This window comes from Lissotriton helveticus, chromosome 8, assembly GCF_964261635.1.
Source record: "Lissotriton helveticus chromosome 8, aLisHel1.1, whole genome shotgun sequence".
Taxonomy (NCBI): Eukaryota; Metazoa; Chordata; class Amphibia; order Caudata; family Salamandridae; genus Lissotriton; species Lissotriton helveticus.
Genome location: NC_136069.1, coordinates 844,846,844 through 844,860,216, shown reverse-complemented (window position 1 = coordinate 844,860,216; position 13,373 = coordinate 844,846,844). Strand labels below are relative to the sequence as shown.

At 39.2% G+C, this 13,373-nt stretch overlaps 1 protein-coding gene across 1 annotated transcript in view; it reads right to left on the bottom strand.

Moving 5' to 3' along the window:
* Nucleotides 1–13,373, bottom strand: part of ACE2 (angiotensin converting enzyme 2) — a 637,108-nt gene that overhangs the window by 380,456 nt on the left and 243,279 nt on the right. Inside the window, exon 5 of the mRNA XM_078657651.1 lies at nucleotides 5,317–5,429. Within this exon, the coding sequence (XP_078513777.1) occupies nucleotides 5,317–5,429 (113 nt within the window). The remainder of the gene's footprint in view (nucleotides 1–5,316; nucleotides 5,430–13,373) is intronic.

Genomic DNA, 13,373 nt, shown 5'->3' with positions numbered 1-13,373 from the left:
CCCTGAACCCTTAAAATACCCCTGTACCCCAAAACCCAAACCTACCCTTGAACCATAAAATTACCCCTGTACCCCAAAACCCAAACCTAGCCCTGAACCCTAAAAATAACCCTGTACCCCAAAACCCAAACCTACCCCTGAACCCTAAAATACCCCTGTACCCCAAAACCCAAACCTAGCCCTGAACCCTTTAAATACCCCTGTACCCCAAAACCCAAACCTACCCCTGAACCCTAAAAATACCCCTATACCCCAAAACCCAGACCTAGCCCGGAACCCTAAAAATACCCCTGTACCCCAAAACCCATACCTATCCCTAAACCCTAAAACTACACCTGTACCCCATAACCCAAAACTATATCTGAACCCTTAAAATACCCAAACACCCCAAAACATATACCTCAGTACCCCAAAACATATACCCCTATACCCATACTTACCTTATCCAAACATTAAAAAAAAACATGCTTTTACTATTCATGCATTTACAACGAATTTCGTTGTAAATGTATGCGTGGTAAAAGCATATACAATTTAATGCCATGCGTTATAATGGCATTGCGGAGTCATGGTAGTTTCGTAATGAAAGTATGCAGAGTGATGGTATGCGGAAAGAAAGTTGCGGAATAATGGGTGTTAAGCCTCCCCCGGTAAGTACATTGGTGGCACGGCGGCCCACATCTCCAGCAACATACTCATATTTTTTCGCCACCCATTTGAAAAATGCACAGGTCTCTCTCATTGATGGCCAGCACCGACATACACTTTTAGACACACCTCCCGCCACAAGTTCTAGAATTGCGAACTTTAGAGCTGGGGAGTTATGTTCGAATCTCGGCATCAGCTCAACATCCTGTGATTCCAGGCAAATCGCTTTGTCTCCCCGTGCCTACCAAAAATGAATGTGTTCTTCTGTAATGTAAATTGTGCTCATGCCATGTTGTCAAGTTCGCGCTATATAATATTGCAAGGCAAAATAAAGTAGGGAAACTCGAGTTCACACACTACTGAACGCGCACTCTTAAGTGCATCAGCAGGGCACTGTGAATCGGAGCGTTTCACAGGCCTGTCACAGATAAGAAATGCTATCAAAACGAAATCCTACAAAACAATATACTACTGGCCGGCAGCAATTCATACCCGGACAACATCGGGACGGGCTGCTAGTAAATAATATATATATATATATATATATATATATATATATATATATATATATATATATATATATATATATATATATAATATAATTCATTTTCATAATAAAAATTATATATATAGTTACTGATTATTTTTTTCTAGAGCTTCATGGCTGAAAGCCTTGAAAAGTGGATTTTATCCTGATATGTCTTAGAAAAGTCTTGGCTAGATCTCAAAGGTTATGTCCATATTAGTGCTTGGTTCTTGGCCTGCCAAAATGTCAGGCCTTGTACTCAATCCCCATTGTATGATGTTCCTGACCATGATGCAATATCAAATATTCCTGAAAATATTTTATAAAACTTGGTAATACTATAGAACAATTGGGAGATTCTCTTTTTACAGTGGAATAAAACTGTTATGCAATTATTTTATCAAAAGACCCTCTAAAATGTGCTAATTATAGGCCATATTGATCACTATATCTAATATCAGCTGGATGATTTAATTTGGCATTTTCAAAATTAATCTATAATGACCAAACATGCTTTGTAAATGTAAAGAAAGGTGAAGAATGCTTATAGATGATTTGCAACTGGCTAGCGACAAACCGGTTTACAGATTTATTCTTCTACTGGATACAGAAAAGACAATTGATAATGTCAACTTGTCTTTACTACTAGAGGTATTGAGACGGATGAACTTCACCCCATCTTTCATGAAACCTGTAAAACACTGTATGATTACTAAAACAGATACAATGAACTCATGTCCGATAAAATGTATTGCCAGAGGTACCAAGCAAGTAGTCCTCCTACATAATCTTGAGACCTTTGGTGATAACGATTACCAAGCTGTTATTCTAGAAATTATAGGTTAAGAACACTTATAATGCTTTTTGTTTCCTGACAACATGCTGTTTACATTGTGCATATTGAAAAATCCATGCCTCCCTTGCAAAAATCGGTTAATAACTTTAGTTAATACTCCGGGTATAAAATCAACTGGACAAAATTAGCCGTTATGCATATTCAATGAAAAGTTGCAAAGAGCACCCAGTGCTTGTTTCCTTTCAAAATGTAACCTATAGAATTGACCTATCTGGCAAATATGATTACCAAAAATGTGAAATCGTTGATTGACACAAACTTGGATAAAGCCTTCGTAACATAAAAATAAACTAACAAACACAGCAAAGTTTACATCTCCATATTCGGCCCAAACTTAATGCAAAAAAATATATATTTTATGTAAATTGTTGTATATATTTCACAATATTGATTTTTCATGTCAAAACTAACCGTATATACATATCTGGATAATCTTTTTGAAGAACCTTGTCTTGTTCTGTAAGATGAAATCACCTGTAGGCCTGAACAAACTAAAAGTTCCTTATTGGGTTTCCCTTGCTGAAGAAATACACATTCTCATATCTATTGCTGTAAGGTCAGCATTGATTGTGGCCCACCACAATTCTCTTTAAAAGAGGCTGGCCTTTTTTCTCTTCAAAACGGCAATCTACTATCTTTTGACAGGATTAAATAACCAAATGAGAACTCTTACATCTAAGCCCCCTATATGGTGCAAACTATATGTCAAAATAAGAAAAATTTGATTTATGGTGTATATGGTTTCACCGAGGAAATATCTCCTTCATGTTAGTTGAAAAATACTCTATTAAGTCATTGCATTAAAAAAGGGAACATACAATGTATTTGTAAAGCACACTCTCACTCTGAAGGACATCTTGGCCCTAAAATAAGTACTGTTTATTCTTACCCAACTCAATAGTACTCATTTTATTGACCTAGGAAGGATTAAAGGCCAAGGAAAGGCACTGGAATTAAAACCCTTGACTACGAGGTAAAACATAGATGCCTGCAGTGATTACATTAGCCCCTAAGACCACCAGAAACAGCTCACTGAAACAATGTCTTCCTGAAATATTATCAGGTTGAGTACTAAGAAATGATTACTACAAACACAATGTAAGTCAAATGGCCTTGTTGTTTAGCCCACCAAATTCTTTTGTTCTGCCTATAAAACATACAAAATTCTAATAATTATTGGTAATCTATTTCTGTTGGTCAAACACAGATCAGATGCCAAGAGAGATCTTAATAGTGACAGTCTACAGACCATTCTGCAAATATACCTATTGAATTTTCATAAAACAAACACCAATATGCAAGCAATCTACAGCCAGCAGCAACCCATTCTAAGGAGAACTTGTTCTTGGACAAGTAAAACGCAAAAACTAAATCTCTCAAACAATCGAGTCTAATGGAGATATAAAAGTTGCAAAGCCAGTTTGGGACCCATTTGAAACAGGAGCAAAGTGGCTGCACTTCAGAATACTGTTGATTATTCAGGGTTAAATATAAGTCTAAAAGTATGCTGCACTGGGGGTAAATTTTCTATTATTACCTCTACTGGGCCTATTGTTCAAAATTATATTTTATGGTATGATATTTTTGCCTGACCATAATTGAGAGACGATACTCTGGTGCAATACTGCAAAACATTCAGTCTAGTGGAATGATATTGCAGAGAAATTACACTTAACAAAATCTCTTGACATACATTCGCCCCATTGAGTAATTCTTTTTAATGATGATCAAACATAGTTTGGATGTAGTGAATTCCACAGGTTTTGGATTACAAATAGTCCTAGTGATTACGAAAAAAAAAACCTGGACCTGGAAATACAACTTGTACTGAAAAAGCAAAAAACAGGGTAACAGAAATACTAAAAGTATTGCTTTCTGAATGCATCCTGTTTAATATCTGAGATAACTAATTAACCTTTCACAAAAGACTGTGTAGCTTACTTGATCTGTACTACCATTTTGTAAAACGACTACCCTGATTCAAGAAGGAACTCCGTTTGGTCTCTAATAGATTTAGTTACATTTCTGTGAACTATATTTTAAATAGATGTCTCTAATAGATTTAGGGCCTGATTATGATCTTGATGGATGGGATACTCCGTCACAAACGTGAACGATATCCCGTCCATTGTATTACACGTTCCATAGGATACAGAGGAATTGAAATTTGGCGGATATTATATCCGTCACATTTGTGATGGAGTAACACTGTCTGCCAAAATCGTAATCAGGCCCCAATTTCCCGTTCTGTGAACTTTATATTCAACTACAGTCTAATCACAGTTGTGTAATATTACTTTATTCACCAACCTAAAGTTATAAAAATTCTATTGTTAATTGATCTTCAGGTAAGCCTCTACCCTTCCAGATCTATTACCTGATACAATGTAGATTAATATTTGCCTGTTCTAAATACAATTCTTGATGCCAAAGAAACACAAAACGAGTGAATACCCTGTTTACGTAAGAAGAGTTCCTACAGAGTCTCTACCTCGCAGCAACATGAAGGGGACCACAAGGTTTTTTTTAAAGAACCGCCACTCACCAGCCTAGTTGCTGACATGCTTCATCACTGGGTTCCCTCCCTGGAAGCTGAGTAGTTCCAATGTGTGCCTTAATGCCCGATTACAGGGTAGTTAGTTGTTTTGAGTTAAGTGAAAAAATTGCAAGTGATTTAATACTGACTCATGGTCACCTACCTGAAAGGTATTTTAATATTGGTGACCTTGGACAAGTTTTAAAATCAGTGTTGGATACTTTTGAGATATCAATGGTCTCATGTACCCTTTGTCATGGTCACCATGTTTCAGCCATTTATTCTTAGTGCCCTAGTGGTCCAAATGGCTTTCATCAGGATCAAAGAATAGTATGCATGCACACTAAACCATGAGCAAATAAGCTTGTTTTCAAACTCACTTCTTTTTTAATCACCTTTTGAGATACGTTTTGCTGTGCAAAATTACTTCACAACATGGATCTCCAAGCGGTAGACCATGTTGTCACACTTTCATCACGGTGTCTCACCCTCCGATACACCTACTGTTCCTCCTTGTGAGCCCTTGTACTTTGGTATATATAGTCAAGTGAAGGCGGGCGAGTTTTTATTCTCTTTCTTTTTCCTGTTTGTGATGCCAAAGAAACACAAATAGCAGACAAGATCTCAATATTGTAAATAAAGCAAACAAAATACTTGGAAGATTGATCCCAGCTCTCTTCTGAGTACCCAATAGCTGCATATTCCTATAAAATAACGCACAGACAAGTAAATTGTTATATTACTCCTGACCTCTTGAAATGTTCGTTCCACGTCTCGCTTTAAGTCTTCGCGACTATATGCATATTCTTGGGAGTCTTGTGTTTGATAGTTCCCCCTCCAATAGTCCCCATAGTCAGCATAATCTGTAAAAAAAATATATGTCACTTTACAAAGTCAAACAAACCTATTTGAAAATATTTTTTCACAAATAAATCACTAATATGTGATGCAGAAAACCAAAAAAAGACACCTCTCAGGGCTGGAAAAGAAAAATATACTCAGGCAATCCATAAATGAGGTTAGGAGGAAGATAGCAAGTGGGCGGAAATAGTAGAGAGAAGACCATGAGTGAAGAGCAGAATCAGTGACAGCCTTTCATCTGCAGTTGTTTTTACATTTTCAGCATAATCTGCCACCCAAATAAATTAACAACAAAGAAATATATGAAAGTAAATCTATCTATCTTACTTATTGGTCACAAAAAGATCACTTTTCAAAATTGCTCAGGGGATTAAGATACCAGCTTTAGTCAGCTATAAGTATCCAGGGCATCTGAGGATATATTATGGGTAAGATACCTCAGGGGGTTTAAACATCTAACAAGGAAAATGGTGTGCAACATTTGGTCATAGGTTTAAATCATCAAAGACACGCTTATATGGTTAATAACCCTGCCGAACAGCATTGCAGGAAACCTGCAGATGAGTGGTTTGCTGGAGTGATCCTGGGGTAGCATGCTTGTCAAAGGTTCCCTTCCTGTCAAATTAGTTTAGGAGGCATGTTCCTACTTCAAACAGATTTTAGCCAGCAAGATATACATTTATATCCTGGATTTAGCTCAATCTTTCATTCTTGCACTATTGATAAAATGCATTATTTTGAGTTGATTAGCAATAAACACGTATGTATATGTTCAGTCTATATTACGTTGTATATAAGTGCCATGAGTGGTGTAGTTTGAAAAATTCAACTATTGTCTTGGTTAATCGCTTTGACGTCTTATATAGTGACATGCATAGTGCACCCGTGTTTCCCCCGTGGACTGTTGGGTCTAGAGACAATCAGTTGCTATATCCACCTAGTTTCTTTTTCACTTTACACATTAGTGCCCAAGAAGGACACAGCATGGACAAGAGGAATTGCCTAATTTCCTCTTTAAGTGAGGCATAAGGAGCAGGGTTCTGTCATAGAAAAGCACCTATAATCCCTCCAGATTTTTGCAGGCTGATGCATGTGTCCAGTGAAGCATACATTGAAGATACAAAGATACATTTGCTTATATCTTTAGTGTTGTTTGATGAATGTGCATGATATGTGACAAGCATTTAGCAAGTTACACCCAGTGCAGGTACTTAAGGTACCCAGTGCAGGTTTTTAAAGTTTCCTGTCAAGCCGAAATACGGGAGCAAAGTTAAAGGGGCAGTGGCCATAATCATTTTGGCAATATTTATTAGATGGGTATAAAATGTGACACATGTTTAGACTGCTATTGTTTTTCTCAGTCTCAGACAGGTCCATGTGCGGTGGGCAGATTTTAAAATGGTCAAAGAAGTATTCATTTCCTAATGGATTTGGGAATTTGGTAGATGTTTAGAAAGTTTAGCCTTCTGTTGGTAAAATCAGATTTTGAGCAGATCCATCAAGATAAGAGCAAAGATAAATCAGGGCCAATAAAAGTTTCATTTACTAATAACGTTTCCCCTCTTTGATTAATCTTCTTGATATGTGGCAGACAGTTAGCAAACAAACTAAGCTCAAGTCCCGGCAAGATCTGCAGTCAATCTCCTCTGCCCATGGCATGAGGAATGAGTGATCAGTAGGTTCATGTGTGCATCATTAAAAAAAATGACTAGGGGGCATATTACCAAGCAATAGCGATAATTATCGCTATTGGTTGGTTAGAGACAAAATTTTACCGCTGAGCTGCGGCGATTTTTACCGCAAATAAACCTTGGTATTACCAAGGTTTATCGCAAATGCGATAAAAAACGGCCGCAATGCATGAATATCGCTGAAAAGTCAGCGATATTCATGCATTACCGAGCTAATGCTCTTAGCCATGTTATCCACCTCCCATTGGATAACATGGCTAAGAACTGCTCAGGGCAGGTGTTAGCTTTTGGAGATATTCGCGCTTAGCGTGAATATCTCCAAAAGTTGGTAATAGGAGATAGAGATGTTAGCGACTGTTTTCAGTCGCTAACATCTTGGCACGCCCACTTTGCATGTCATTAGTGATAAATATCACTGACATGCAAAGTGGGGCCCAAGATGGTCGCTATCTCCTACTAGCTGCCGCTAACTGGTGTTAGCGACAGCTAGGTAACAGGGAGATAATTTTATCTCCGCTTTCTTGGCTTTTAAAGCCAAAAAAGCGGAGATAAACCCCCTTGATAATATGCCCCTAGGTTAGTTAGGGTTCAGCGATAAAAAACAAAACATTTCCTGAAATTTGCCAATTATCATGAGCGAGAGGATGTGTTATTAGCTACTTGTATTTTTCCCTCTCAGCAGCCACTATTCCAGAAAAATGCATAACATCGAAAAGGCCAACATACTACAAGGTTATGAAAGGAATGCATGAATTAATCTCAGCCACTGGCTATCACTCGGGCCACCTAATAGACCTTTGTTTTTCGTTCACCATTTCACCCTAGACGGCGACCAGCATTATTCAGATCAATTTTGGGCCTGCTCCAATGAGAACAGTATAGCACAACCATCATACCAGGTCCCCTTCAGACAGGAATTCAATAAAGTCTAGACTAATTTCCCCCTACTCAGGCCTTGGTAGTGAGGTACAGCCAAGTCCTGCTCAACAGTGAGCCCAGGACTCACAATGTGGCATTCCTGTTACATTTAGGGCATCTATTGCGGCCAACAACGAAGTGATGGAAAGAAATGGAAAGTTGATTTCAGCCACTTCCAATGAATTCAGACTCCAAAGGATCATTTTACAGCCACTAAGCTACTGTAAACAGAATTCAACAATTTGCATATCATTTTTGGTCCTGCTTAATATGAACTGCCCACTGTGAAATCCCAGGTCATACCACAAACAAGGTGCAATCACTACTTAATAATTGGAGATAATAAAGTGCTGGTCGACGTTGTGCAAAATTCAGCTGTTTGAGTATTGGTTTTAGGTATAATTTCCGTGGTACCAAGTAAAAAGGGCAGATGAATAAAAAGTGTGCCAAATCTTGCGGAGACTTAGCGTCGCAGCCGCAAGATGGCAACACTTGGCCTCGGTGGGCCCCCCTTGGTACTGCCAATAGAAGGTGAAATAGGTCTAGGCGAAACCTCGTGAGTAAAAAACGGTCATAGCTTGGCAGGGGCCATGACAGGTACGGTTCCATGTGTACAGAAGTTTTTACAAGTACATGTTTCCGTACACTGTCTTTCTTTAATTCTGCCTCCTCCCGGGCTAGGTACCTGCAAGAAAGAAATAACTTCTTCACAGTGGTTACATCAATTTTTCTAGTGATTTCCGGGGTTATAAAAAGGTCAGGGCGCCCTAGTTCAGTTAGACACTTTCTAATATATTTGAGCCAAGGGACTTTAGATCCATTTTCCCAAGTTATTGCTTCTTTTAAAATTTGTTGGGTTAGGGGTATTTCAGTGTTTGTCCAGCAGTTTAGCCAGCAAAGTATAGGATTTACGGCTAAACTGTCGCTCAAGTATGCCATACCTAATTCTTCATGGACGGTGAAGTTGCCAGTGGCCCTTGGTGCCCTCAGACCACGTTTTAGGAAGTTATTTTCTGCGACTTCTAGACCTCTGGAGGAAGTGAACCCCCATAGCTCACTGCCGTAACATGCAATAGATATACTTTTTGCTTTATAAAGTTGGAGCAATGCAGCCACTGGGGTGTTACCTATTTTCCTTGCAAAATCAAGAATGGCTGCATTAGCCCTTGTTACCTCTCCCACTTTCCTCTGTACAGCGGGTCCCCAATTTAACTGATGATCCAAGAGGACACCCAGGTAGGAAAATGTCTTTGTCACAGGAATTTTTTCCCCATTAACACTAAAGGTATTAGGTTTTTTATACCCAGAGCCTACCTTCATGACATAGGATTTTGAGTTATTAATACTCAAGTCCCGTAAATGCATGAAGTCATAAAATGCTTTTAACAGAATCTGTAGGCCTGCTGCTGTCCTAGAAATCAGGACTGCATCGTCCGCATAAAGCAGTACCGGCAGTCCTTTGCGGCCTACATAGGGGTAATCGACTCCAGTGTCTAAGAGATACTTTTCTAAGTCATTAATGTACAGGTTAAAGAGGAATGGTGCTAGAATACACCCTTGGCGAACGCCACGATGTATTCTAAATTCCTTTGTTACTTTTAAATCTTGTGTATATCTGACATTTGCTCGTGTGTCAGAATGCATGTCAGCTAGAAAATTAATCAGGTTCTGCTCTATGCCTATTTTTGTCATGACATTCCATAGTCTACCTCGCTCTACGCAGTCGAAAGCCGACGATAAATCCATGAATGCCATGTGGATTGTACCTTCTCTGGCTAAAGTATATTTCCCTATGATCATATATAGGTTCAGGCATTGGGTAATCGTTGAATGACCAGGCCTGAAGCCATATTGAATTGGGGAAATTGTATTGTTTTCATCTGCCCAGGTTGTTAGTCTGTTTAAAATTACGCCCCCTACCACTTTTGCTATGGAGTTAATTAAAGATATTGGCCTGTAGCAAAGTGGACTACTGCGATCACCTTTTTTAAATACAGGTACTATAGTAGAAATCCCCCATGAAGTTGGGCAGCCAGACGACGCCGCTGCATTTATTACAGCGGTTAGGACTGGGGCCCAAAGTGATGGCAGGGATTTAAAAAGGTCCGGGGGAAGGCCGTCAGGCCCGGGGGCCTTGTTACAAGTTAGGCCTTGAATACCTATTTCAATCTCATTCGCTGTAAAGTGCAATAAGTTCTCCATAGGAGTAATAGAGGAATATTCTGCCTGAGGCTTATTACTTTTAAAAATGGCGCTGAAATGAGTGACCCAGTCTTCCTCAGGAATATTTGTGCCAAGTGCCATACTACTTGGGTCGTCAAACAAGGGTTTATTGATGATTTCCCAGAACTTGGCACTGTTACCCAGGATTTTTGGGTCTAAAAGAGACTCCCAAGTACTTGCCTTAACCTCTTTTTTCCGGTTTGCGAGACATTTTTTATATTGTATACGCATGGCTTTAATACATGCCGGGTCTTTAGGTCTAGCTTTTATGGCTGTCTTAAGGTCTCTTGTTGGCCTTAGAGCAAGAATGATCAAACCATTTTGGATTGTTTCCATTACTCCCTCTTACTGGCACAGTTAATAAAGACCCCACTGTTGCAACGACCCCCTCAAAAGCAGACCCGGTTTGACCGGGAGATGATGTAGGTGACACACAGGTTGAGAGATCCGAACTGCAAAGATTATTTATCGATGTATACAGGTTATCACAGTCCACCACAGTCCATTTTAAGCGGCGCTTTCCATTTGTAGATTTTATAATACCACAGCTTTCAATGTTCTTTCGCAATTCAAGAATTCCTCCACCAACATTGATAGAAATCGGATTATGATCACTGTGGTTATTCCATTGGATGCGAAAATCCGAGACAAAGTTCACACGATCTGTGGATAATAAAATGTGATCTATATAAGAGCCTTTTGAGTTACCTTTAAACGTAGGAACTTGAAAAAGTGTATGCTCCGCTGTCTCGGACATGGCAGCAACTAAGTTATTTTTGTCCATTATGTTATTAAGCTGTGTTCCGCGCCGCGAGTGGTCAAAGTGAAAACCTTTTATGCTGTTGCACCCTAAATGTCCCATGGGTGTCTCTCCAGGATTCCCACAGGGGTGTGTATTAAAGTCTCCGGCGATCAGCAATTTACTCGACAGTTTCTCCTTGTTGTCGCTCAAAAAGTCACTCAAGAGTAATAGATTGCATTCTCCAAACTGGTTTGATGCATTATAAAAGTTAATCAATGTCAGAGTGGATTTACCCCTTTTAAGCTCAAGTACTTGTAGATTCCTGTTACCTGTGTGACGGATAGTTTTATGATGTGTAAAAGCCAGACTTATATAAATGGCCAGACCCCCCTTTGCTCTCCCACTATTTGAGGGTTCAGCTTGATTGAAAAAACGTTGGTATCCCTCGATGTGAGCAAATTTGTTATCTACCAGCCAGGTCTCTTGCAGGCATATCACTGAATATTGTTTAACAAAAGATAGCCAGGTGGGGTCATAAATTTTATCGGCCAAGCCTGCCGTGTTCCATGATACCAGACGTGTAACATTTGAGTCTGTGTTTGGGATTGCGGCTGAAACAGTTTTTAGAGGAATAGGCTCAGCTGCCTGTTCTTTAAATACATTATGCTGTTGTTTTGCATTGGATGGTTCGCAGCTAGAAACTTCTTTGTAATCTGTAGTCAGCTCTGATCTATTTTGTGAGGGTGAACTCTCAACTGGGGTTCTTATATCTATACCCATTTGCTCGGTTGTTGGGAAGCTATTAGTAATCTCAGAAAAATTTAGACCCTTTATACTGTTTCTTTTGTCGAGTATCAACTCGGAATTATCCGTAACCTTGATCGCGCTAGAAGTTTGTAATTCGGGTAGTCAGTCAACCCCCTCCAAATCACACTGGTCATAAAAGGCATGAAATCTATTGGAAATAGGAACATTATATTGGTTATTTATATTAGACAGGTAGGGATATTCCTGGTGGTGTATCTGATATGAACCTTCCCTACTCTCTGGATACTTTGCAGAATAGTCTGTAGTTCTATAATTCCAAGGTAAGGCCCGACCTGGATATAATTGGTCATCTATATTATAGTAGCTATTTTTGTTTATATTTTGCCATTTTTGATGTTGATTAGTGTGAGTATAAGACCCTCTCTGTTCCCCAGGAGGATGGGGATCCCTGATGTTTGGCCCAACACCATTTGAGGGGTAGAAATAACTGAGATCCTTCGTACGGATCAGACTATTTGTAGAACTGTCCCTCCATCTGGTAATGTACCTTGCTATTCTAGTGTCGTTAAAGGTGACAATAATGCAGTCTCCTTCTGTGGATTTGAATCTGTGTCCCACCCAGTCTACCCTCCTAACATGAGCTATGCGGCCATCAAGGTGTCGGTGAAGTGGTCTGTGGGTAGTTAGCCAATGAGACACCTTATTTTTTAACTCCCCGTATGTTTCTGACTTTCCCTCACTCCGTTTGGGGACACCAATCATAACCATTGTGTATGGCTGAGACTCTGGGGAAAGATTAGTATGTATTGGTTTTTTAGGCGACTTCCGAGGTAAGTTTACAGTGTCATTTATTGGCACCTTTTGTACTGCCAGGGACCTTGAGAATCCATGCTGGTCAATTTGCTTGTCCAGACAAAGGCCCTCAGCTGCCCATTCGCTCTCATCGTTTTCAGCTAGAGGGGGCTCAGGAGTAGCATTTGTATCTAAGATTACTGCAGGGACACTGTTATTATTGTCGGCAGTGGAGTTATTATTGGAAACATCTGAAACAGTGCCTGTCAACAACAAAGATGGTGTCAGTTTAACATTACCAGTAACAGGAGGATTTTTTGTTCGTACAGTCATTTTATTAGACGATTTGGATGGGCATTTAACTACCGTCTCTGTTGCTGATAAAAAAATCAAGTTTCTCCAGTACTAGTGCTGTGTTTTTATTATGTGTAAAGTTGGATTTCTCAGTCATTTCTTCCAGCTTAATAAGTCTTTCTCTTATTGGTAACAAAAGAGACCTTATTAGATATTCTATATGGTCCAAGGATATAATGTCGTCTGAAGGTGATGGGACAGTTTGACATGACCGATCAACACTTCCTGATATATTATCTGGTGGAAAAGACTGATAGGTATTTATATTTTTTGTTTGTTTAGTTAATATGAAAGCAGACCAAACATCTTTTACTGAGGATTTATGTCTACAAATAGGTCGTAAAATTAACCTCCTATTTATTTTTAACTTTTTCCTATACCAGTTTCTAGATTTGAATATTGGACTGTCCTTTACACTCACTAGGGTGTTCGGAGATAGAAGTCCCCCTGGATTTGCT